At 48.8% G+C, this 27,869-nt stretch overlaps 1 protein-coding gene across 1 annotated transcript in view; it reads left to right on the forward strand.

The window, feature by feature from the left end:
* LOC138522019 (heme-binding protein 2-like) overlaps positions 1-27,869 on the forward strand; it is a 60,370-nt gene that overhangs the window by 16,763 nt on the left and 15,738 nt on the right. Inside the window, exon 5 of the mRNA XM_069635220.1 lies at positions 3,517-3,650. Within this exon, the coding sequence (XP_069491321.1) occupies positions 3,517-3,650 (134 nt within the window). The remainder of the gene's footprint in view (positions 1-3,516; positions 3,651-27,869) is intronic.

Here is a 27,869-nt window from a genome sequence, read left to right on the forward strand (position 1 = left end):
GAAGAGGGGCAGAGTTTAGGGAAGGTGGGAAACCAATGCCGAGCTAGAGGAGCTAGGTGCTTAGTCTTGGGAAGAGGGGCAGAGTTTAGGGAAGATGGGACACCAATGCCGGGCTAGAGGAGCTAGGTGCTTAGTCTTGGGAAGTTGGGCAGAGCTTAGGGAAGGGGGAAAACCTATGCTGGGCTAGAGGAGCAGGGTATTTGGTCTGGGGAAGAGCGGTGGAGCTTAGGGAAGGTGGGAAACCAATGCTGGGCTAGAGGAGCAAGGTGCCTGGTCTGGGAAAGAGCGGTGGAGTTTAGGGAAGATGGGACACCAATGCCGGGCTAGAGGAGCTAGGTGCTTAGTCTTGGGAAGTTGGGCAGAGCTTAGGGAAGGGGGAAAACCTATGCTGGGCTAGAGGAGCAGGGTATTTGGTCTGGGGAAGAGGGGCAGAGTTTAGGGAAGGTGGGAGCCCAATGCTGGGCTAGAGGAGCAAGGTTCTTGGTCTGGGGAAGAGGGACGGAGCTTAGGGAAGGTGGGAAACAAATGCTGGGCTAGAGGAGCAAGGTTCTTGGTCTGGGGAAGAGCGGTGGATCTTAGAGAAGGTGGAAAACCAATGCCGGGCTAGAGGAGCAAGGTTCTTGGTCTGGGGAAGAACAGTGGAGTTTAGGGAAGGTGGGAAACCAATGCTGGGCTAGAGGAGCAAGGTTCTTGGTCTGGGGAAGAGGGGCAGAGTTTAGGGAAGGTGGGAAACCAATGCTGGGCTAGAGGAGCAGGGTTCTTGGTCTGGGGAAGAGCTGTGGAGCTTAGATAAGGTGGGAAACCAATGCTGGGCTAGAGAAGCAAGGTTCTTGGTCTGGGGAAGAACGGTGGAGTTTAGGGAAGGTGGGAAACCAATGCTGGGCTAGAGGAGCAGGGTTCTTGGTCTGGGGAAGAGGGGCAGAGTTTAGGGAAGGTGGGAATCCAATGCTGGGCTAGAGGAGCAAGGTTCTTGGTCTGGGGAAGAGGGGCAGAGTTTAGGGAAGGTGGGAAACCAATGCTGGGCTAGAGGAGCAAGGTTCTTGGTATGGGGAAGAGGGCCAAAGTTTAGGGAAGGTGGGAAACCAATGCTGGGCTAGAGAAGCAAGGTTCTTGGTCTGGGGAAGAACGGTGGAGTTTAGGAAAGGTGGGAAACCAATGCTGGGCTAGAGGAGCAGGGTTCTTGGTCTGGGGAAGAGGGGCAGAGCTTAGGGAAGGTGGGAAACCAACGCCGGGCTAGAAGAGCAAGGTTCTTGGTCTGGGGAAGAGCGGTGGAGCTTAGGGAAGGCGGGAAACCAATGCTGGGCTAGAGGAGCAAGGTTCTTGGTCTGGGAAGAGGGGCAGAGTTTAGGGAAGGCGGGAAACCAATGCTGGGTAGAGGAGCAAGGTTCTTGGTCTGGGAAGAGAGGCAGTGTTTAGGGAAGGCGGGAAACCAATGCTGGGCTACAGGAGCAAGGTTCTTGGTCTGGGGAAGCGCGGTGGAGCTTAGGGAAGGCGGGAAACCAATGCCGGGCTAGAGGAGCAAGGTTCTTGGTCTGGGGAAGCGCAGTGGATCTTAGGGAAGGCGGGAAACCAATGCCGGGCTAGAGGAGCAAGGTTATTGGTCTGGGGAAGAGCGGTGGAGCTTAGGGAAGGTGGGAAACCAATGCCGGGCTAGAGGAGCAAGGTTCTTGGTCTGGGGAAGAGCGGTGGAGTTTAGGGAAGGTGGGAAACCAATGCTGGGCTAGAGGAGCAGGGTTCTTGGTCTGGGGAAGAGGGGCAGAGTTTAGGGAAGGTGGGAATCCAATGCTGGGCTAGAGGAGCAAGGTTCTTGGTCTGGGGAAGAGGGGCAGAGTTTAGGGAAGGTGGGAAACCAATGCTGGGCTAGAGGAGCAAGGTTCTTGGTATGGGGAAGAGGGCCAAAGTTTAGGGAAGGTGGGAAACCAATGCTGGGCTAGAGAAGCAAGGTTCTTGGTCTGGGGAAGAACGGTGGAGTTTAGGAAAGGTGGGAAACCAATGCTGGGCTAGAGGAGCAGGGTTCTTGGTCTGGGGAAGAGGGGCAGAGCTTAGGGAAGGTGGGAAACCAACGCCGGGCTAGAAGAGCAAGGTTCTTGGTCTGGGGAAGAGCGGTGGAGCTTAGGGAAGGCGGGAAACCAATGCTGGGCTAGAGGAGCAAGGTTCTTGGTCTGGGAAGAGGGGCAGAGTTTAGGGAAGGCGGGAAACCAATGCTGGGTAGAGGAGCAAGGTTCTTGGTCTGGGAAGAGAGGCAGTGTTTAGGGAAGGCGGGAAACCAATGCTGGGCTACAGGAGCAAGGTTCTTGGTCTGGGGAAGCGCGGTGGAGCTTAGGGAAGGCGGGAAACCAATGCCGGGCTAGAGGAGCAAGGTTCTTGGTCTGGGGAAGCGCAGTGGATCTTAGGGAAGGCGGGAAACCAATGCCGGGCTAGAGGAGCAAGGTTATTGGTCTGGGGAAGAGCGGTGGAGCTTAGGGAAGGTGGGAAACCAATGCCGGGCTAGAGGAGCAAGGTTCTTGGTCTGGGGAAGAGGGGCAGAGTTTAGGGAAGGTGGGAAACCAATGCTGGGCTAGAGGAGCAAGGTTCTTGGTCTGGGGAAGAGGGGCAGAGTTTAGGGAAGGTGGGAAACCAATGCTGGGCTAGAGGAGCGGGGTTCTTGGTCTGGGGAAGAGCGGTGGAGTTTAGGGAAGGTGGGAAACCAATGCTGGGCTAGAGGAGCAAGGTTCTTGGTCTGGGAAGAGGGGCAGAGTTTAGGGAAGGCGGGAAACCAATGCTGGGTAGAGGAGCAAGGTTCTTGGTCTGGGAAGAGAGGCAGTGTTTAGGGAAGGCGGGAAACTAATGCTGGGCTACAGGAGCAAGGTTCTTGGTCTGGGGAAGCGCGGTGGAGCTTAGGGAAGGCGGGAAACCAATGCCGGGCTAGAGGAGCAAGGTTCTTGGTCTGGGGAAGCGCAGTGGATCTTAGGGAAGGCGGGAAACCAATGCCGGGCTAGAGGAGCAAGGTTATTGGTCTGGGGAAGAGCGGTGGAGCTTAGGGAAGGTGGGAAACCAATGCCGGGCTAGAGGAGCAAGGTTCTTGGTCTGGGGAAGAGGGGCAGAGTTTAGGGAAGGTGGGAAACCAATGCTGGGCTAGAGGAGCAAGGTTCTTGGTCTGGGGAAGAGGGGCAGAGTTTAGGGAAGGTGGGAAACCAATGCTGGGCTAGAGGAGCAAGGTTCTTGGTCTGGGGAAGAGGGGCAGAGTTTAGGGAAGGTGGGAAACCAATGCTGGGCTAGAGGAGCGGGGTTCTTGGTCTGGGGAAGAGCGGTGGAGTTTAGGGAAGGTGGGAAACCAATGCTGGGCTAGAGGAGCTAGATGCTTAGTCTGGGGAAGAGGGGCACAGTTTAGGGAAGGCGGGAAACCAATGCTGGGCTAGAGGAGTGGGGAATGTTATGGGAAAGGGTCTGCTTGGGGTATGGAGAGTTTAGGTGTGAGTGTAGAGTTGCATCTCCCCGGCCTCCGGTGTAACCATGTTTTCTTGTTGGAACGCTTAGGTGTGAAGATTGAGGTGACGGCTCCCGTGATCACCAGAGTGCCGCTGGGCAGTGACGTGGAGAAGGAATATGCTGTCTACTTCCTGCTTCCTGTGGTTCATCAGGAAGCGCCGCCCATTCCCACCAGTCCTGACGTGAGTAACATGGGGGCCCCGCTGAACCTCCCCGGCCCTCCTACTGGGGCACTGGCGTGAATGGCAGAGGTTAGAAGTGTTTAGAAAGAGCGGCGACAGAACTGAACCAAAACGAGAGGAGACGTGAAAGAAAGTATTTTATTTATTTAATTGTTTTTTTGCAACACGCCTCGTACCATCCCTGAGTTCGGTTTCTAAGCGCAGATCCGGGATTCGAACCTCTGTTGCTTTGCCTGGTCTTGTTTCCAAGAGCAGCGCGTTGCCCCTGTGCTATCCTCTGTTGATATTGATGTAAAGGGCAAACTTTCTCATCTGAGCCTTTATGCTGCCCCTCGAGTCGAGCCACGGCCCCACTTATGCGAGAGCCCACCTGCTCATGTCGCAGGGCCGCTGCAGGGCTCCAGGGTTCTATTGCATTTGCCAACCTGTGCCTTTGTGGGAAAGGAGGAAATGTCACTGAAAGGCTTGAAACACCAGGGCACCATGAGGGGGTGGGCGAGGCCAGGGTCCTTCTCTGGATATACTTCAAACATGATCAGACCCCAACGGGACAAAGTCTTAGGAGAGGGCAACCCACGTGCCCAGAAGGGGGCGGGGCACAGGATCAAGAGTGGGCAGCTCACCAGCTGTGCAGGGCACAGACCACAGGATGGTAATGGTGGCAACTCCAGAAGAGCACAGGAGCGGCACTCCGTGTATTCACTGTGGTAAGGAGGCTCCACACCCCTGCCCTAACCTGAGATGCACCTGCTGCCCTCCCTTAGCAGGACAGGGTAATTGCAGCCCAGGTTGAGAAGGATATACAAAGACTGCATCATGCAGATTAACCCTATAAGAGCTCTGCCGCAGCCTAAGAGGGGCCCGGCTCCACACCCCACTGTAACCACACCCAAACGTCCAGGAAGCCCAGGCCAGTGCTTTGCTCTCAGAGGAGCCATGGCTCAAACCCACCCTGATTTGATAGGCTACCTTTAATTAGCTGTCGTACTGCGGAAATCACCACCATGTGGCCTGAAAGCGCTGAGACCTGGTCCACATGGAGGGACGGTGACCCCACCCAGGGCGTGGTCTGTGGGGTGAAAGGGAAAGGTAGGGAAAGTATGCGGGGAATGGCAAAGAGAGGGGGTAAGAGAAACAAACCAGAGACCTAGGTCCGTTGAGGAAAGGTTGAGTGGTCGCTGATATGCTTGCATGGGTCGGCAGTGCAACATGTTCTCGGTATCATTTCAAATCGACGGTCGTGAGATGTGCTCACGAGTTCCTGTGAGCTGTGGGGGCTTCAAAAGCAGGTGTTCGTCAGGCGTTCCCTTATGAAGAGACCTCAGGGACCTGGTGATGCTGAGCCCGCTGGCAGAGGTGGCAGAGCCAAGAGTTGGCAGAGTGCTGAGTGAAAGTGCGGGAAACCAAGGGGCAGTTAGATAAAGTGTCTTCCCACCCCCAAGCTAAAGAGGACGTCATCCAGTGGAGGGAGAGGGTGAGTGTGAGAATTATATACACATATATATACATGATGGAATGACTGGGCGTCTCCTGACTGCAGGGGGCCCTGCAGAGTTCATTCTGAAAGCCACACATAGGAGCCCCTGTAGGGTGACATGGGATAGTAGGAGAAGCATGTCCAGAATGCGCCCTCTGCTGGTGGCTTCTAGATAAGTGTGTACCGTGTGCGACAATCTACGGTGCAGGTATCTTGAGCGAATCTGGGGGGAAAGTGGTTCGATTTCCAAGCAGGTGTGGAGGACGGTTACACACATGGGCCGATGCTCAGGGTGTTATTGAAAGCCTGCGATGACCAAATAGTCGAACCTATTAAACGAAGAGGAGCGAAACCGGATGAGCTCTACCTTCCAAAGTAGAGCAAGTGCAGAGCGGAGGCGACGCCCACGAGGACTTGCCGCGCTCTGTTCTGCTGCTCTACCCATGTAGGGGACAGACAAGCTGCAGGTGAGTTGCTGCAGGTCATCTTGCCGCTATGCAGTAGGGGACAGGCAAGTTGCTGCAGGTTATTTTATTGCTGTGCAGTAGGGAACAGGCGAGTTGCTGCAGGTTATCTTGCCGATGTGCAGTAGGGGACAGACGAGCTGCTGCAGGTCATCTTGCCGCTGTGCAGTAGGGGACAGGCAAGTTGCTGCAGGTTATCTTATTGCTGTGCAGCAGGGGACAGACGAGTTGCGGCAGGTTATCTTGCCGCTGTGCAGTAGGGGACAGACGAGCTGCTGCAGGTCATCATGCCGCTGTGCAGTAGGGGACAGACGAGCTGCTGCAGGTCATCTTGCCGCTCTGCAGTCGGGGACAGACGAGCTGCTGCAGGTCATCATGCCGCTGTGCAGTAGGGGACAGACGAGCTGCTGCAGGTCATCATGCCGCTGTGCAGTAGGTGACAGACGAGCTGCTGCAGGTCATCATGCCGCTGTGCAGTAGGGGACAGGCGAGTTGCTGCAGGTTATCGTATTGCTGTGCAGTAGGGAACAGGCAAGTTGCTGCAGGTTATCTTGCCGCTGTGCAGTAGGGGACAGACGAGCTGCTGCAAGTCATCTTGCCGCTGTGCAGTAGGGGACAGACGAGCTGCTGCAGGTCATCTTGTTGCTGTGCAGTACGGGACAGGCGGGTTGCTGCAGGTTATCTTGCCGCTGTGCAGTAGGGGACAGGCGAGTTGGTGCAGGTCATCTTGCCGCTGTGCAGTAGGGTACAGACAAATTGCTGCAGGTTATCTTATTGCTGTGCAGTAGGGAACAGGCGAGTTGCTGCAGGTTATCTTGCCGCTGTGCAGTAGGGGACAGACGAGCTGCTGCAGGTCATCTTGCTGCTGTGCAGTAGGGGACAGACGAGCTGCTGCAGGTCATCTTGCTGCTGTGCAGTAGGGGACAGACGAGCTGCTGCAGGTCATCTTGCCGCTGTGCATTGACGTCCACAAAGGTAGGAGACACACTATGAGAGCTCTGAGATTCAGCTTGTGAGGCTGGGCTTCGCCACACTGGGTGGCCAGAAGTTGGAGCAGGGTGGGAGAGAAGGGTATGCCTACACGGTCATTAAGTCTATACGTAACCCAGTGGATGTGAATGTAAAGGGTGTGTCTGCGACCTGGTTCTAGGCTCAAAAGACTATTTCTTAGTGGCGAATTGGGAAGTCCGGAGCAGCGGGAGGCGATGGCCACCCAGGACGATTAGGCCCCTCTCTCAGACTGGAGCTCTCGCCATAGCTTCCCAATTCAGAAAACCATTCAGCATTCCCAGCCATTGCCCTCCCCCGCAAATGATTAAAAACTGCCAACATGAGCTGGGTCTGTGGCCCCCCTCGCAGTTCTGCTTCCCAAATGAGAGCGATGCATGAGGCACCAATACCAGCCAGAGCCAGATCACCCCAACGCCTCCTACTGGTCTGGCCAGCTGCCATGCAAGCGGGTCACCTGAAGCGCAGAGGGCAGGGGGGGTATCACGCAGGAGAGGTCCCAGGGCTGCTCGAAGGAGACCCTCCGGAAGACCAACCACAAACAAGTTATGAGGCCAACAAAGGCATGAGATATACGAAGGTGTAGTCCCCGTAGAGTGCGAGCAAAGAGTAGGACATGGGCGCTTTGGCTACTCCCTACTGGCGCTGGGGGGTTTAGTGTGACGCTACTGTCTTGTGGCCCTTTCTGCGCTTAACCAGAGAGACCGCTCTTCCCGCAAGCTTCACGTGGCCTTGCAATTCTTCAGTGGGCAAAGCTCAGCCTGCTTTGGCACTTGCCTCTACACCGGTTCCGACGTGTGGAAAGTAAGTGCGCATTTATTTATTTATTTAGAACGCGCTGCAGCATCAGGGCAAACACACACACAAAGGAGACAACAGATAGAAAGGGAGAATGAATCAGGGAAGAGAGAGGAAGGCAGACACTCACTCAAAGAGGAAGGTTTTGAGTGATCTCCTGAACGTCCTAGTGTTGACCTCTTGTTTTAGGGTCAAGAGGAGAGTGTTCCAAATTTGGACTGAGCAAACGGCGAGGGATTTGCGCAGCCCTTTAGCTCGTGAGAAATGTGGGCAGCTCACCTGCGTCAGATTAGATGAGCGCAGAGTTCTGGTGGGCTCATGAGGAGTTATGTGCGTGTTCACATAGTCTGGGGATTTCCTGTAGAGACATGTATGCACCATGGTGACTGCCTTACATTGGCCTCAGGCCTTCACAGGGAGCCAGTGCAGTGCCGTCTGCAAAGGGATACAGGACGTCCTCCACGGAACCTTTTGAGGATGCAAACTGCATCATTTTGAACACCTTGGAGTTTCTGCAAGCTTTTCTGTTGGCACCAGTAAGGAGAGCGTTGCAGCAGTCAATCTTGGGCAAGATGACTGATCGTGCTATGGTTGTACGGTTGTTCTCAGTGAGGGAAGGGTGACTGATTTGAAGTAGTCGTAGGTAGAGACCCTTTTCTGCATATACGTCATAGTCCCCTGTGATCTCCAGGACCAGCTGGGTTTCATCTGTGTAGTTAGTGAACAAATTAGTAATATACATATATGTTAGCTTTGATTCCCGGTTTCCTAAGTGAAACAATACCCTGCAGTTACCGGAGATTGATAAGGCTTGACTGTATATGTGGGCATTTACCCATCAGCCCCTGTAACAGAATCCCAGAGAGCACCGCCTCCCACACATCGCAATATCAAACAGTGCTATTAGTCGATAACTGGTAGGATCAAGTTGACCAATCATGAATGGGGATTAAAATACACTACTGCCAAAACTCTAGGATCTTGAAATCCTTTAATGCTGCATGCATTTTTCAGCAGTAATATGCACAATTACCAATCCATGTATTCAGAACGTATACGTCATGTTCTTAGCATTGAAGAGGTAGTGCCAAGAACATGGCTTACATGTTCTTGGCATTGGAGGCGTTAAAGACATACATGACAGTGCCCACGTGTCATGAATGCCCCCAGAGCAGTAGGCAAACAGCCCATTCTTGGCACTTTTCAAGAGTTTTACTTGATGAATAAACCTAATCACACAGGGTACAAAGACTTACAGATGTCCCCCGCTTGCCTTACTGTACAGTATTTTATTGGTTCAAAGACCCCCTTCAGACAGCTACACACATCCATGATGTACTCATGCCATTTGACTTCTGAAAAGGGGCAGGGTTATGCCTGCCCAGTTAGAGCCACACAATCTGGCAACATGGGATCAGAAGAGTCGACTATAGCCTGGTGAGCCATAGGATAACATGATCAATAGCTATCTTTGGCCACTCTCTGCACGCCTCATGCATTTCCCTTCAGTCTAAAGCCTGGTGAGCCATAGGATAACATGATCAATAGCTATCTTTGGCCACTCTCTGCACGCCTCATGCATTTCCCTTCAGTCTAAAGCCTGGTGAGCCATAGGATAACATGATCAATAGCTATCTTTGGCCACTCTCTGCACGCCTCATGCATTTCCCTTCGGTCTAAAGCCTGGTGAGCCATTGGATAACATGATCAATAGCTATCTTTGGGCATTCTCTGCACGCCTCATGCATTTCCCTTCGGTCTAAAGCCTGGTGAGCCACAGGATAACATGATCAATAGCTATCTTTGGCCATTCTCTGCACGGCTCATGCATTTCCCTTCGGTCTAAAGCCTGGTGAGCCACAGGATAACATGATCAATAGCTATCTTTGGGCATTCTCTGCACGGCTCATGCATTTCCCTTCGGTCTAAAGCCTGGTGAGCCACAGGATAACATGATCAATAGCTATCTTTGGGCATTCTCTGCACGGCTCATGCATTTCCCTTCGGTCTAAAGCCTGGTGAGCCACAGGATAACATGATCAACAGCTATCTTTGGGCATTCTCTGCACGCCTCATGCATTTCCCTTCGGTCTAAAGCCTGGTGAGCCACAGGATAACATGATCAATAGCTATCTTTGGGCATTCTCTGCACGCCTCATGCATTTCCCTTCGGTCTAAAGCCTGGTGAGCCACAGGATAACATGATCAATAGCTATCTTTGGCCACTCTCTGCACGCCTCATGCATTTCCCTTCGGTCTAAAGCCTGGTGAGCCATAGGATAACATGATCAATAGCTATCTTTGGGCATTCTCTGCACGCCTCATGCATTTCCCTTCAGTCTAAAGCCTGGTGAGCCATAGGATAACATGATCAATAGCTATCTTTGGCCACTCTCTGCACGCCTCATGCATTTCCCTTCAGTCTAAAGCCTGGTGAGCCATAGGATAACATGATCAATAGCTATCTTTGGCCACTCTCTGCACGCCTCATGCATTTCCCTTCAGTCTAAAGCCTGGTGAGCCATAGGATAACATGATCAATAGCTATCTTTGGGCATTCTCTGCACGCCTCATGCATTTCCCTTCAGTCTAAAGCCTGGTGAGCCACAGGATAACATGATCAATAGCTATCTTTGGCCATTCTCTGCACGGCTCATGCATTTCCCTTCAGTCTAAAGCCTGGTGAGCCACAGGATAACATGATCAATAGCTATCTTTGGGCATTCTCTGCACGGCTCATGCATTTCCCTTCAGTCTAAAGCCTGGTGAGCCACAGGATAACATGATCAATAGCTATCTTTGGGCATTCTCTGCACGGCTCATGCATTTCCCTTCAGTCTAAAGCCTGGTGAGCCACAGGATAACATGATCAACAGCTATCTTTGGGCATTCTCTGCACGCCTCATGCATTTCCCTTCAGTCTAAAGCCTGGTGAGCCACAGGATAACATGATCAACAGCTATCTTTGGCCATTCTCTGCACGCCTCATGCATTTCCCTTCAGTCTAAAGCCTGGTGAGCCATAGGATAACATGATCAATAGCTATCTTTGGCCACTCTCTGCACGCCTCATGCATTTCCCTTCAGTCTAAAGCCTGGTGAGCCATAGGATAACATGATCAATAGCTATCTTTGGCCACTCTCTGCACGCCTCATGCATTTCCCTTCAGTCTAAAGCCTGGTGAGCCATAGGATAACATGATCAATAGCTATCTTTGGCCACTCTCTGCACGCCTCATGCATTTCCCTTCAGTCTAAAGCCTGGTGAGCCATAGGATAACATGATCAATAGCTATCTTTGGCCACTCTCTGCACGCCTCATGCATTTCCCTTCAGTCTAAAGCCTGGTGAGCCATAGGATAACATGATCAATAGCTATCTTTGGCCACTCTCTGCACGCCTCATGCATTTCCCTTCAGTCTAAAGCCTGGTGAGCCATAGGATAACATGATCAATAGCTATCTTTGGCCACTCTCTGCACGCCTCATGCATTTCCCTTCAGTCTAAAGCCTGGTGAGCCATAGGATAACATGATCAATAGCTATCTTTGGCCACTCTCTGCACGCCTCATGCATTGCCCTTCAGTCTAAAGCCTGGTGAGCCATAGGATAACATGATCAATAGCTATCTTTGGGCATTCTCTGCACGCCTCATGCATTGCCCTTCAGTCTAAAGCCTGGTGTGCCATAGGATAACATGATCAATAGCTATCTTTGGCCATTCTCTGCACGCCTCATGCATTTCCCTTCAGTCTAAAGCCTGGTGAGCCATAGGATAACATGATCAATAGCAATCTTTGGCCATTCTCTGCACGCCTCATGCATTTCCCTTCAGTCTAAAGCCTGGTGAGCCATAGGATAACATGATCAATAGCTATCTTTGGCCATTCTCTGCACGCCTCATGCATTTCCCTTCAGTCTAAAGCCTGGTGAGCCATAGGATAACATGATCAATAGCTATCTTTGGCCATTCTCTGCAAGCTTCATGCATTTCCCTTCAGTCTAAAGCCTGGTGAGCCATAGGATAACATGATCAATAGCTATCTTTGGCCACTCTCTGCACGCCTCATGCATTTCCCTTCAGTCTAAAGCCTGGTGAGCCATAGGATAACATGATCAATCGCTATCTTTGGCCACTCTCTGCACGCCTCATGCATTTCCCTTCAGTCTAAAGCCTGGTGAGCCATAGGATAACATGATCAATAGCTATCTTTGGCCACTCTCTGCACGCCTCATGCATTTCCCTTCAGTCTAAAGCCTGGTGAGCCATAGGATAACATGATCAATAGCTATCTTTGGCCACTCTCTGCACGCCTCATGCATTGCCCTTCAGTCTAAAGCCTGGTGAGCCATAGGATAACATGATCAATAGCTATCTTTGGGCATTCTCTGCACGCCTCATGCATTGCCCTTCAGTCTAAAGCCTGGTGAGCCATAGGATAACATGATCAATAGCTATCTTTGGGCATTCTCTGCACGCCTCATGCATTTCCCTTCAGTCTAAAGCCTGGTGAGCCATAGGATAACATGATCAATAGCTATCTTTGGCCATTCTCTGCACGCCTCATGCATTTCCCTTCAGTCTAAAGCCTGGTGAGCCATAGGATAACATGATCAATAGCTATCTTTGGGCATTCTCTGCACGCCTCATGCATTTCCCTTCAGTCTAAAGCCTGGTGAGACATAGGATAACATGATCAATAGCTATCTTTGGGCATTCTCTGCACGCCTCATGCATTTCCCTTCAGTCTAAAGCCTGGTGAGCCATAGGATAACATGATCAATAGCTATCTTTGGCCATTCTCTGCACGCCTCATGCATTTCCCTTCAGTCTAAAGCCTGGTGAGCCATAGGATAACATGATCAATAGCTATCTTTGGCCATTCTCTGCACGCCTCATGCATTTCCCTTCAGTCTAAAGCCTGGTGAGCCATAGGATAACATGATCAATAGCTATCTTTGGCCATTCTCTGCACGCCTCATGCATTTCCCTTCAGTCTAAAGCCTGGTGAGCCATAGGATAACATGATCAATAGCTATCTTTGGCCACTCTCTGCACGCCTCATGCATTTCCCTTCAGTCTAAAGCCTGGTGAGCCATAGGATAACATGATCAATAGCTATCTTTGGCCACTCTCTGCACGCCTCATGCATTTCCCTTCAGTCTAAAGCCTGGTGAGCCATAGGATAACATGATCAATAGCTATCTTTGGGCATTCTCTGCACGCCTCATGCATTGCCCTTCAGTCTAAAGCCTGGTGAGCCATAGGATAACATGATCAATAGCTATCTTTGGCCATTCTCTGCACGCCTCATGCATTTCCCTTCAGTCTAAAGCCTGGTGAGCCATAGGATAACATGATCAATAGCTATCTTTGGCCACTCTCTGCACGCCTCATGCATTTCCCTTCAGTCTAAAGCCTGGTGAGCCATAGGATAACATGATCAATAGCTATCTTTGGCCACTCTCTGCACGCCTCATGCATTGCCCTTCAGTCTAAAGCCTGGTGAGCCATAGGATAACATGATCAATAGCTATCTTTGGGCATTCTCTGCACGCCTCATGCATTGCCCTTCAGTCTAAAGCCTGGTGAGCCATAGGATAACATGATCAATAGCTATCTTTGGGCATTCTCTGCACGCCTCATGCATTTCCCTTCAGTCTAAAGCCTGGTGAGCCATAGGATAACATGATCAATAGCTATCTTTGGCCATTCTCTGCACGCCTCATGCATTTCCCTTCAGTCTAAAGCCTGGTGAGCCATAGGATAACATGATCAATAGCTATCTTTGGCCATTCTCTGCACGCCTCATGCATTTCCCTTCAGTCTAAAGCCTGGTGAGCCATAGGATAACATGATCAATAGCTATCTTTGGCCATTCTCTGCACGCCTCATGCATTTCCCTTCAGTCTAAAGCCTGGTGAGCCATAGGATAACATGATCAATAGCTATCTTTGGGCATTCTCTGCACGCCTCATGCATTTCCCTTCAGTCTAAAGCCTGGTGAGCCATAGGATAACATGATCAATAGCTATCTTTGGCCATTCTCTGCACGCCTCATGCATTTCCCTTCAGTCTAAAGCCTGGTGAGCCATAGGATAACATGATCAATAGCTATCTTTGGGCATTCTCTGCACGCCTCATGCATTTCCCTTCAGTCTAAAGCCTGGTGAGCCATAGGATAACATGATCAATAGCTATCTTTGGGCATTCTCTGCACGCCTCATGCATTTCCCTTCAGTCTAAAGCCTGGTGAGCCATAGGATAACATGATCAATAGCTATCTTTGGGCATTCTCTGCACGCCTCATGCATTTCCCTTCAGTCTAAAGCCTGGTGAGCCATAGGATAACATGATCAATAGCTATCTTTGGACATTCTCTGCACGCCTCATGCATTTCCCTTCAGTCTAAAGCCTGGTGAGCCATAGGATAACATGATCAATAGCTATCTTTGGGCATTCTCTGCACGCCTCATGCATTTCCCTTCAGTCTAAAGCCTGGTGAGCCATAGGATAACATGATCAATAGCTATCTTTGGCCATTCTCTGCACGCCTCATGCATTTCCCTTCAGTCTAAAGCCTGGTGAGCCATAGGATAACATGATCAATAGCTATCTTTGGCCATTCTCTGCACGCCTCATGCATTTCCCTTCAGTCTAAAGCCTGGTGAGCCATAGGATAACATGATCAATAGCTATCTTTGGCCATTCTCTGCACGCCTCATGCATTTCCCTTCAGTCTAAAGCCTGGTGAGCCATAGGATAACATGATCAATAGCTATCTTTGGGCATTCTCTGCACGCCTCATGCATTTCCCTTCAGTCTAAAGCCTGGTGAGAGATAGGATAACATGATCAATAGCTATCTTTGTGCATTCTCTGCACGCCTCATGCATTTCCCTTCAGTCTAAAGCCTGGTGAGCCATAGGATAACATGATCAATAGCTATCTTTGGCCATTCTCTGCACGCCTCATGCATTTCCCTTCAGTCTAAAGCCTGGTGAGCCATAGGATAACATGATCAATAGCTATCTTTGGGCATTCTCTGCACGCCTCATGCATTTCCCTTCAGTCTAAAGCCTGGTGAGCCATAGGATAACATGATCAATAGCTATATTTGGCCACTCTCTGCACGCCTCATGCATTTCCCTTCAGTCTAAAGCCTGGTGAGCCATAGGATAACATGATCAATAGCTATCTTTGGCCACTCTCTGCAAGCCTCATGCATTTCCCTTCAGTCTAAAGCCTGGTGAGCCATAGGATAACATGATCAATAGCTATCTTTGGCCACTCTCTGCACGCCTCATGCATTTCCCTTCAGTCTAAAGCCTGGTGAGCCATAGGATAACATGATCAATAGCTATCTTTGGCCACTCTCTGCACGCCTCATGCATTTCCCTTCAGTCTAAAGCCTGGTGAGCCATAGGATAACATGATCAATAGCTATCTTTGGCCACTCTCTGCACGCCTCATGCATTTCCCTTCAGTCTAAAGCCTGGTGAGCCATAGGATAACATGATCAATAGCTATCTTTGGCCACTCTCTGCACGCCTCATGCATTTCCCTTCAGTCTAAAGCCTGGTGAGCCATAGGATAACATGATCAATAGCTATCTTTGGCCACTCTCTGCACGCCTCATGCATTTCCCTTCAGTCTAAAGCCTGGTGAGCCATAGGATAACATGATCAATAGCTATCTTTGTGCATTCTCTGCACGCCTCATGCATTTCCCTTCAGTCTAAAGCCTGGTGAGCCATAGGATAACATGATCAATAGCTATCTTTGGCCATTCTCTGCACACCTCATGCATTTCCCTTCAGTCTAAAGCATGGTGAGCCATAGGATAACATGATCAATAGCTATCTTTGGGCATTCTCTGCACGCCTCATGCATTTCCCTTCAGTCTAAAGCATGGTGAGCCATAGGATAACATGATCAATAGCTATCTTTGGCCATTCTCTGCACGCCTCATGCATTTCCCTTCAGTCTAAAGCCTGGTGAGCCATAGGATAACATGATCAATAGCTATCTTTGGCCACTCTCTGCACGCCTCATGCATTTCCCATCAGTCTAAAGCCTGGTGAGCCATAGGATAACATGATCAATAGCTATCTTTGTGCATTCTCTGCACGCCTCATGCATTTCCCTTCAGTCTAAAGCCTGGTGAGCCATAGGATAACATGATCAATAGCTATCTTTGGGCATTCTCTGCACGCCTCATGCATTTCCCTTCAGTCTAAAGCCTGGTGAGCCATAGGATAACATGATCAATAGCTATCTTTGGCCATTCTCTGCACGCCTCATGCATTTCCCTTCAGTCTAAAGCCTGGTGAGCCATAGGATAACATGATCAATAGCTATCTTTTGGCATTCTCTGCACGCCTCATGCATTTCCCTTCAGTCTAAAGCCTGGTGAGCCATAGGATAACATGATCAATAGCTATCTTTGGCCATTCTCTGCACGCCTCATGCATTTCCCTTCAGTCTAAAGCCTGGTGAGCCATAGGATAACATGATCAATAGCTATCTTTGGCCATTCTCTGCACGCCTCATGCATTTCCCTTCAGTCTAAAGCCTGGTGAGCCATAGGATAACATGATCAATAGCTATCTTTGGGCATTCTCTGCACGCCTCATGCATTGCCCTTCAGTCTAAAGCCTGGTGAGCCATAGGATAACATGATCAATAGCTATCTTTGGGCATTCTCTGCACGCCTCATGCATTGCCCTTCAGTCTAAAGCCTGGTGAGCCATAGGATAACATGATCAATAGCTATCTTTGGCCATTCTCTGCACGCCTCATGCATTTCCCTTCAGTCTAAAGCCTGGTGAGCCATAGGATAACATGATCAATAGCTATCTTTTGGCATTCTCTGCACGCCTCATGCATTTCCCTTCAGTCTAAAGCCTGGTGAGCCATAGGATAACATGATCAATAACTATCTTTGGCCATTCTCTGCACGCCTCATGCATTTCCCTTCAGTCTAAAGCCTGGTGAGCCATAGGATAACATGATCAATAGCTATCTTTGGCCATTCTCTGCACGCCTCATGCATTTCCCTTCAGTCTAAAGCCTGGTGAGCCATAGGATAACATGATCAATAGCTATCTTTGGGCATTCTCTGCACGCCTCATGCATTGCCCTTCAGTCTAAAGCCTGGTGAGCCATAGGATAACATGATCAATAGCTATCTTTGGGCATTCTCTGCACGCCTCATGCATTTCCCTTCAGTCTAAAGCCTGGTGAGCCATAGGATAACATGATCAATAGATATCTTTGGCCATTCTCTGCACGCCTCATGCATTTCCCTTCAGTCGAAAGCCTGGTGAGCCATAGGATAACATGATCAATAGCTATCTTTGGCCACTCTCTGCACGCCTCATGCATTTCCCTTCAGTCTAAAGCCTGGTGAGCCATAGGATAACATGATCAATAGCTATCTTTGGGCATTCTCTGCACGCCTCATGCATTTCCCTTCAGTCTAAAGCCTGGTGAGCCATAGGATAACATGATCAATAGCTATATTTGGCCATTCTCTGCACGCCTCATGCATTTCCCTTCAGTCTAAAGCCTGGTGAGCCATAGGATAACATGATCAATAGCTATATTTGGCCACTCTCTGCACGCCTCATGCATTTCCCTTCAGTCTAAAGCCTGGTGAGCCATAGGATAACATGATCAATAGCTATCTTTGGCCACTCTCTGCACGCCTCATGCATTTCCCTTCAGTCTAAAGCCTAGTGAGCCATAGGATAACATGATCAATAGCTATCTTTGTGCATTCTCTGCACGCCTCATGCATTTCCCTTCAGTCTAAAGCCTGGTGAGCCATAGGATAACATGATCAATAGCTATCTTTGGCCATTCTCTGCACGCCTCATGCATTTCCCTTCAGTCTAAAGCCTGGTGAGCCATAGGATAACACGATCAATAGCTATCTTTGGGCATTCTCTGCACGCCTCATGCATTTCCCTTCAGTCTAAAGCCTGGTGAGCCATAGGATAACACGATCAATAGCTATATTTGGCCATTCTCTGCACGCGTCATGCATTTCCCTTCAGTCTAAAGCCTGGTGAGCCATAGGATAACATGATAAATAGCTATCTTTGGCCACTCTCTGCACGCCTCATGCATTTCCCTTCAGTCTAAAGCCTGGTGAGCCATAGGATAACATGATCAATAGCTATCTTTGGCCACTCTCTGCACGCCTCATGCATTTCCCTTCAGTCTAAAGCCTGGTGAGCCATAGGATAACATGATCAATAGCTATCTTTGGCCATTCTCTGCACGCCTCATGCATTTCCCTTCAGTCTAAAGCCTGGTGAGCCATAGGATAACATGATCAATAGATATCTTTGGCCATTCTCTGCACGCCTCATGCATTTCCCTTCAGTCGAAAGCCTGGTGAGCCATAGGATAACATGATCAATAGCTATCTTTGGCCACTCTCTGCACGCCTCATGCATTTCCCTTCAGTCTAAAGCCTGGTGAGCCATAGGATAACATGATCAATAGCTATCTTTGTGCATTCTCTGCACGCCTCATGCATTTCCCTTCAGTCTAAAGCCTGGTGAGCCATAGGATAACATGATCAATAGCTATCTTTGGCCATTCTCTGCACGCCTCATGCATTTCCCTTCAGTCTAAAGCCTGGTGAGCCATAGGATAACATGATCAATAGCTATCTTTGGGCATTCTCTGCACGCCTCATGCATTTCCCTTCAGTCTAAAGCCTGGTGAGCCATAGGATAACATGATCAATAGCTATCTTTGGCCATTCTCTGCACGCCTCATGCATTTCCCTTCAGTCTAAAGCCTGGTGAGCCATAGGATAACATGATCAATAGCTATCTTTGGCCATTCTCTGCACGCCTCATGCATTTCCCTTCAGTCTAAAGCCTGGTGAGCCATAGGATAACATGATCAATAGCTATCTTTGGCCACTCTCTGCACGCCTCATGCATTTCCCTTCAGTCTAAAGCCTGGTGAGCCATAGGATAACATGATCAATAGCTATCTTTGGCCATTCTCTGCACGCCTCATGCATTTCCCTTCAGTCTAAAGCCTGGTGAGCCATAGGATAACATGATCAATAGCTATCTTTGGCCATTCTCTGCACGCCTCATGCATTTCCCTTCAGTCTAAAGCCTGGTGAGCCATAGGATAACATGATCAATAGCTATCTTTGGGCATTCTCTCCACGCCTCATGCATTTCCCTTCAGTCTAAAGCCTGGTGAGCCATAGGATAACATGATCAATAGCTATCTTTGTGCATTCTCTGCACGCCTCATGCATTTCCCTTCAGTCTAAAGCCTGGTGAGCCATAGGATAACATGATCAATAGCTATCTTTGTGCATTCTCTGCACGCCTCATGCATTTCCCTTCAGTCAAAAGCCTGGTGAGCCATAGGATAACATGATCAATAGCTATCTTTGTGCATTCTCTGCACGCCTCATGCATTTCCCTTCAGTCTAAATCCTGGTGAGCCCTGCACGCCTCATGCATTTCCCTTCAGTCTAAAGCCTGGTGAGCCATAGGATAACATGATCAATAGCTATCTTTGGCCACTCTCTGCACGCCTCATGCATTTCCCTTCAGTCTAAAGCCTGGTGAGCCATAGGATAACATGATCAATAGCTATCTTTGTGCATTCGCTGCACGCCTCATGCATTTCCCTTCAGTCTAAAGCCTGGTGAGCCATAGGATAACATGATCAATAGCTATCTTTGGCCATTCTCTGCACGCCTCATGCATTTCCCTTCAGTCTAAAGCCTGGTGAGCCATAGGATAACATGATCAATAGCTATCTTTGGGCATTCTCTGCACGCCTCATGCATTTCCCTTCAGTCTAAAGCCTGGTGAGCCATAGGATAACATGATCAATAGCTATCTTTGGCCATTCTCTGCACGCCTCATGCATTTCCCTTCAGTCTAAAGCCTGGTGAGCCATAGGATAACATGATCAATAGCTATCTTTGGCCACTCTCTGCACGCCTCATGCATTTCCCTTCAGTCTAAAGCCTGGTGAGCCATAGGATAACATGATCAATAGCTATCTTTGGCCACTCTCTGCACGCCTCATGCATTTCCCTTCAGTCTAAAGCCTGGTGAGCCATAGTATAACATGATCAATAGCTATCTTTGGCCACTCTCTGCACGCCTCATGCATTTCCCTTCAGTCTAAAGCCTGGTGAGCCATAGGATAACATGATCAATAGCTATCTTTGGCCACTCTCTGCACGCCTCATGCATTTCCCTTCAGTCTAAAGCCTGGTGAGCCATAGGATAACATGATCAATAGCTATCTTTGTGCATTCTCTGCACGCCTCATGCATTTCCCTTCAGTCTAAAGCCTGGTGAGCCATAGGATAACATGATCAATAGCTATCTTTGGCCATTCTCTGCACGCCTCATGCATTTCCCTTCAGTCTAAAGCCTGGTGAGCCATAGGATAACATGATCAATAGCTATCTTTGGGCATTCTCTGCACGCCTCATGCATTTCCCTTCAGTCTAAAGCATGGTGAGCCATAGGATAACATGATCAATAGCTATCTTTGGCCATTCTCTGCACGCCTCATGCATTTCCCTTCAGTCTAAAGCCTGGTGAGCCATAGGATAACATGATCAATAGCTATCTTTGGCCACTCTCTGCACGCCTCATGCATTTCCCTTCAGTCTAAAGCCTGGTGAGCCATAGGATAACATGATCAATAGCTATCTTTGTGCATTCTATGCACGCCTCATGCATTTCCCTTCAGTCTAAAGCCTGGTGAGCCATAGGATAACATGATCAATAGCTATCTTTGGCCATTCTCTGCACGCCTCATGCATTTCCCTTCAGTCTAAAGCCTGGTGAGCCATAGGATAACATGATCAATAGCTATCTTTTGGCATTCTCTGCACGCCTCATGCATTTCCCTTCAGTCTAAAGCCTGGTGAGCCATAGGATAACATGATCAATAGCTATCTTTGGCCATTCTCTGCACGCCTCATGCATTTCCCTTCAGTCTAAAGCCTGGTGAGCCATAGGATAACATGATCAATAGCTATCTTTGGCCACTCTCTGCACGCCTCATGCATTTCCCTTCAGTCTAAAGCCTGGTGAGCCATAGGATAACATGATCAATAGCTATCTTTGGGCATTCTCTGCACGCCTCATGCATTGCCCTTCAGTCTAAAGCCTGGTGAGCCATAGGATAACATGATCAATAGCTATCTTTGGGCATTCTCTGCACGCCTCATGCATTTCCCTTCAGTCTAAAGCCTGGTGAGCCATAGGATAACATGATCAATAGATATCTTTGGCCATTCTCTGCACGCCTCATGCATTTCCCTTCAGTCGAAAGCCTGGTGAGCCATAGGATAACATGATCAATAGCTATCTTTGGCCACTCTCTGCACGCCTCATGCATTTCCCTTCAGTCTAAAGCCTGGTGAGCCATAGGATAACATGATCAATAGCTATCTTTGTGCATTCTCTGCACGCCTCATGCATTTCCCTTCAGTCTAAAGCCTGGTGAGCCATAGGATAACATGATCAATAGCTATCTTTGGCCATTCTCTGCACGCCTCATGCATTTCCCTTCAGTCTAAAGCCTGGTGAGCCATAGGATAACATGATCAATAGCTATCTTTGGGCATTCTCTGCACGCCTCATGCATTTCCCTTCAGTCTAAAGCCTGGTGAGCCATAGGATAACATGATCAATAGCTATCTTTGGCCATTCTCTGCACGCCTCATGCATTTCCCTTCAGTCTAAAGCCTGGTGAGCCATAGGATAACATGATCAATAGCTATCTTTGGCCACTCTCTGCACGCCTCATGCATTTCCCTTCAGTCTAAAGCCTGGTGAGCCATAGGATAACATGATCAATAGCTATCTTTGGCCACTCTCTGCACGCCTCATGCATTTCCCTTCAGTCTAAAGCCTGGTGAGCCATAGGATAACATGATCAATAGCTATCTTTGGCCACTCTCTGCACGCCTCATGCATTTCCCTTCAGTCTAAAGCCTGGTGAGCCATAGGATAACATGATCAATAGCTATCTTTGGCCATTCTCTGCACGCCTCATGCATTTCCCTTCAGTCTAAAGCCTGGTGAGCCATAGGATAACATGATCAATAGCTATCTTTGGCCATTCTCTGCACGCCTCATGCATTTCCCTTCAGTCTAAAGCCTGGTGAGCCATAGGATAACATGATCAATAGCTATCTTTTGGCATTCTCTGCACGCCTCATGCATTTCCCTTCAGTCTAAAGCCTGGTGAGCCATAGGATAACATGATCAATAGCTATCTTTGGCCATTCTCTGCACGCCTCATGCATTTCCCTTCAGTCTAAAGCCTGGTGAGCCATAGGATAACATGATCAATAGCTATCTTTGGGCATTCTCTGCACGCCTCATGCATTTCCCTTCAGTCTAAAGCCTGGTGAGCCATAGGATAACATGATCAATAGCTATCTTTGGCCATTCTCTGCACGCCTCATGCATTTCCCTTCAGTCTAAAGCCTGGTGAGCCATAGGATAACATGATCAATAGCTATCTTTGGGCATTCTCTGCACGCCTCATGCATTTCCCTTCAGTCTAAAGCCTGGTGAGCCATAGGATAACATGATCAATAGCTATATTTGGCCATTCTCTGCACGCGTCATGCATTTCCCTTCAGTCTAAAGCCTGGTGAGCCATAGGATAACATGATCAATAGCTATCTTTGGCCACTCTCTGCACGCCTCATGCATTTCCCTTCAGTCTAAAGCCTGGTGAGCCATAGGATAACATGATCAATAGCTATCTTTGGCCACTCTCTGCACGCCTCATGCATTTCCCTTCAGTCTAAAGCCTGGTGAGCCATAGGATAACATGATCAATAGCTATCTTTGGCCATTCTCTGCACGCCTCATGCATTTCCCTTCAGTCTAAAGCCTGGTGAGCCATAGGATAACATGATCAATAGATATCTTTGGCCATTCTCTGCACGCCTCATGCATTTCCCTTCAGTCGAAAGCCTGGTGAGCCATAGGATAACATGATCAATAGCTATCTTTGGCCACTCTCTGCACGCCTCATGCATTTCCCTTCAGTCTAAAGCCTGGTGAGCCATAGGATAACATGATCAATAGCTATATTTGTGCATTCTCTGCACGCCTCATGCATTTCCCTTCAGTCTAAAGCCTGGTGAGCCATAGGATAACATGATCAATAGCTATCTTTGGCCATTCTCTGCACGCCTCATGCATTTCCCTTCAGTCTAAAGCCTGGTGAGCCATAGGATAACATGATCAATAGCTATCTTTGGGCATTCTCTGCACGCCTCATGCATTTCCCTTCAGTCTAAAGCCTGGTGAGCCATAGGATAACATGATCAATAGCTATCTTTGGCCATTCTCTGCACGCCTCATGCATTTCCCTTCAGTCTAAAGCCTGGTGAGCCATAGGATAACATGATCAATAGCTATCTTTGGCCATTCTCTGCACGCCTCATGCATTTCCCTTCAGTCTAAAGCCTGGTGAGCCATAGGATAACATGATCAATAACTATCTTTGGCCACTCTCTGCACGCCTCATGCATTTCCCTTCAGTCTAAAGCCTGGTGAGCCATAGGATAACATGATCAATAGCTATCTTTGGCCATTCTCTGCACGCCTCATGCATTTCCCTTCAGTCTAAAGCCTGGTGAGCCATAGGATAACATGATCAATAGCTATCTTTGGCCATTCTCTGCACGCCTCATGCATTTCCCTTCAGTCTAAAGCCTGGTGAGCCATAGGATAACATGATCAATAGCTATCTTTGGGCATTCTCTCCACGCCTCATGCATTTCCCTTCAGTCTAAAGCCTGGTGAGCCATAGGATAACATGATCAATAGCTATCTTTGTGCATTCTCTGCACGCCTCATGCATTTCCCTTCAGTCTAAAGCCTGGTGAGCCATAGGATAACATGATCAATAGCTATCTTTGTGCATTCTCTGCACGCCTCATGCATTTCCCTTCAGTCAAAAGCCTGGTGAGCCATAGGATAACATGATCAATAGCTATCTTTGTGCATTCTCTGCACGCCTCATGCATTTCCCTTCAGTCTAAATCCTGGTGAGCCCTGCACGCCTCATGCATTTCCCTTCAGTCTAAAGCCTGGTGAGCCATAGGATAACATGATCAATAGCTATCTTTGGCCACTCTCTGCACGCCTCATGCATTTCCCTTCAGTCTAAAGCCTGGTGAGCCATAGGATAACATGATCAATAGCTATCTTTGTGCATTCGCTGCACGCCTCATGCATTTCCCTTCAGTCTAAAGCCTGGTGAGCCATAGGATAACATGATCAATAGCTATCTTTGGCCATTCTCTGCACGCCTCATGCATTTCCCTTCAGTCTAAAGCCTGGTGAGCCATAGGATAACATGATCAATAGCTATCTTTGGGCATTCTCTGCACGCCTCATGCATTTCCCTTCAGTCTAAAGCCTGGTGAGCCATAGGATAACATGATCAATAGCTATCTTTGGCCATTCTCTGCACGCCTCATGCATTTCCCTTCAGTCTAAAGCCTGGTGAGCCATAGGATAACATGATCAATAGCTATCTTTGGCCACTCTCTGCACGCCTCATGCATTTCCCTTCAGTCTAAAGCCTGGTGAGCCATAGGATAACATGATCAATAGCTATCTTTGGCCACTCTCTGCACGCCTCATGCATTTCCCTTCAGTCTAAAGCCTGGTGAGCCATAGGATAACATGATCAATAGCTATCTTTGGCCACTCTCTGCACGCCTCATGCATTTCCCTTCAGTCTAAAGCCTGGTGAGCCATAGGATAACATGATCAATAGCTATCTTTGGCCACTCTCTGCACGCCTCATGCATTTCCCTTCAGTCTAAAGCCTGGTGAGCCATAGGATAACATGATCAATAGCTATCTTTGTGCATTCTCTGCACGCCTCATGCATTTCCCTTCAGTCTAAAGCCTGGTGAGCCATAGGATAACATGATCAATAGCTATCTTTGGCCATTCTCTGCACGCCTCATGCATTTCCCTTCAGTCTAAAGCCTGGTGAGCCATAGGATAACATGATCAATAGCTATCTTTGGGCATTCTCTGCACGCCTCATGCATTTCCCTTCAGTCTAAAGCATGGTGAGCCATAGGATAACATGATCAATAGCTATCTTTGGCCATTCTCTGCACGCCTCATGCATTTCCCTTCAGTCTAAAGCCTGGTGAGCCATAGGATAACATGATCAATAGCTATCTTTGGCCACTCTCTGCACGCCTCATGCATTTCCCTTCAGTCTAAAGCCTGGTGAGCCATAGGATAACATGATCAATAGCTATCTTTGTGCATTCTCTGCACGCCTCATGCATTTCCCTTCAGTCTAAAGCCTGGTGAGCCATAGGATAACATGATCAATAGCTATCTTTGGCCATTCTCTGCACGCCTCATGCATTTCCCTTCAGTCTAAAGCCTGGTGAACCATAGGATAACATGATCAATAGCTATCTTTTGGCATTCTCTGCACGCCTCATGCATTTCCCTTCAGTCTAAAGCCTGGTGAGCCATAGGATAACATGATCAATAGCTATCTTTGGCCATTCTCTGCACGCCTCATGCATTTCCCTTCAGTCTAAAGCCTGGTGAGCCATAGGATAACATGATCAATAGCTATCTTTGGCCACTCTCTGCACGCCTCATGCATTTCCCTTCAGTCTAAAGCCTGGTGAGCCATAGGATAACATGATCAATAGCTATCTTTGGGCATTCTCTGCACGCCTCATGCATTGCCCTTCAGTCTAAAGCCTGGTGAGCCATAGGATAACATGATCAATAGCTATCTTTGGGCATTCTCTGCACGCCTCATGCATTTCCCTTCAGTCTAAAGCCTGGTGAGCCATAGGATAACATGATCAATAGATATCTTTGGCCATTCTCTGCACGCCTCATGCATTTCCCTTCAGTCGAAAGCCTGGTGAGCCATAGGATAACATGATCAATAGCTATCTTTGGCCACTCTCTGCACGCCTCATGCATTTCCCTTCAGTCTAAAGCCTGGTGAGCCATAGGATAACATGATCAATAGCTATCTTTGTGCATTCTCTGCACGCCTCATGCATTTCCCTTCAGTCTAAAGCCTGGTGAGCCATAGGATAACATGATCAATAGCTATCTTTGGGCATTCTCTGCACGCCTCATGCATTTCCCTTCAGTCTAAAGCCTGGTGAGCCATAGGATAACATGATCAATAGCTATCTTTGGCCATTCTCTGCACGCCTCATGCATTTCCCTTCAGTCTAAAGCCTGGTGAGCCATAGGATAACATGATCAATAGCTATCTTTGGCCACTCTCTGCACGCCTCATGCATTTCCCTTCAGTCTAAAGCCTGGTGAGCCATAGGATAACATGATCAATAGCTATCTTTGGCCACTCTCTGCACGCCTCATGCATTTCCCTTCAGTCTAAAGCCTGGTTGGTGAGCCATAGGATAACATGATCAATAGATATTTTTGGCCATTCTCTGCACGCCTCATGCATTTCCCTTCAGTCTAAAGCCTGGTGAGCCATAGGATAACATGATCAATAGCTATCTTTGTGCATTCTCTGCACGCCTCATGCATTTCCCTTCAGTCTAAAGCCTGGTGAGCCATAGGATAACATGATCAATAGCTATCTTTGGGCATTCTCTGCACGCCTCATGCATTTCCCTTCGGTCTAAAGCCTGGTGAGCCATAGGATAACATGATCAATAGCTATCTTTGGGCATTCTCTGCACGCCTCATGCATTTCCCTTCGGTCTAAAGCCTGGTGAGCCATAGGATAACATGATCAATAGATATCTTTGGCCGTTCTCTGCACGCCTCATGCATTTCCCTTCGGTCTAAAGCCTGGTGAGCCATAGGATAACATGATCAATAGCTATCTTTGGGCATTCTCTGCACGCCTCATGCATTTCCCTTCAGTCTAAAGCCTGGTGAGCCATAGGATAACATGATCAATAGCTATCTTTGGGCATTCTCTGCACGCCTCATGCATTTCCCTTCAGTCTAAAGCCTGGTGAGCCATAGGATAACATGATCAATAGATATTTTTGGCCATTCTCTGCACGCCTCATGCATTTCCCTTCAGTCTAAAGCCTGGTGAGCCATAGGATAACATGATCAATAGCTATCTTTGGCCACTCTCTGCACGCCTCATGCATTTCCCTTCAGTCTAAAGCCTGGTGAGCCATAGGATAACATGATCAATAGCTATTATTGGGCATTCTCTGTACGCCTCATGCATTTCCCTTCAGTCTAAAGCATAGGATTCTGGAGACGTTTTTATTCTCGCGTTATTGGTAATGCAACAAACTAATGTTTCATATTAAAAAAGATTCGCTTTAGCTCCCACTGGAGCTTTCAAGACATCAATAAGGGTGTTATTCATGTCCATACGGTACACAGATTTAACATGTTCGAGCTTTACTTGTGGTAAGGAATCCTCCTCTTTGACCTATTGCTCCCCAGCTTTCTCTAGCAGTTATTGCTAATACACTCGTTTTCTGCTTGCTACTGCTCATTCTCTCTTATGATGATTGTTCCCGTTCGCAACTTCTCCACTTCCAGTTTAGACCCCCTCTCTGGCTCTCCTGGTTATTGCACCTTATGCTCCTGGTTGTTATGGTTCCTTATCTATTGTGGTTATGCACCCCCCCCTTGTTCGACCACTTTTTGCTAATACACTCGTTTTCTACTTGTTACTGCTCATTGGGCCTCATTACGAGTTTGGAGGTAGCCATGCCGTTTTTAGCGGCCTGGCTACCTTCAAACTCTGGTCCGGGTCCCGCAAAAGGGGGCTTACCGGGCCATTCTGACCTTGGAGGGCCAGGTAATTCCCTTTCGCGGGACCCGGTACATCCCCATTCCCATTTGAGCCCCCATAGGGCTCAATGGGATTGGGGAGGATGCTAACAACGGGCCCATTAATGACGGGCCTGTTGTTAGCATCCTGGTCTGCTCGCGGGTCCCGCTATGCACGTCTGGTCTGACCAGGCGTGAAGAGCGGGACACGCTGCAGGACTCGAAATGGGGCGGCCCGGTATGAATGGTGCCGGTCCCGTACCGGCACCGTTCATACTGTGGCCGCCTTTGTTGTAATGAGGCCCATTCTCTCGTACAGTTATTGTTTCCTTTTCGAGGCATCTCCACTTTCAGTTTAGACCCCCTCTCTGGCTCTCCTGGCTATTGCACCCTCAGCTCTTGGTTGCTATTGTCCCTTATCTATTGTGGTTCTGCTCCCGCTTTCTCTACCAGTTTTTGCTAATGCACTCGTTTTCTGCTTCTTCTCTCTTACGGTTATTGCTCCCTTTTATGACGTGTCTACTTCCAGTTATGACCCCCTCTCGGGCTCTCCTGGTTATTGCACCTTCAGCTGCTGGTTGTTATTGTTCATCCACTAGTGTGGTTATGCTCCCCCCTTGTTCTATTAGTTTCTGCTAATACC

The sequence above is a fragment of the Ambystoma mexicanum genome, chromosome 13, assembly GCF_040938575.1.
Source record: "Ambystoma mexicanum isolate Mex_15411 chromosome 13, UKY_AmexF1_1, whole genome shotgun sequence".
Classification (NCBI taxonomy): domain Eukaryota; kingdom Metazoa; phylum Chordata; class Amphibia; order Caudata; family Ambystomatidae; genus Ambystoma; species Ambystoma mexicanum.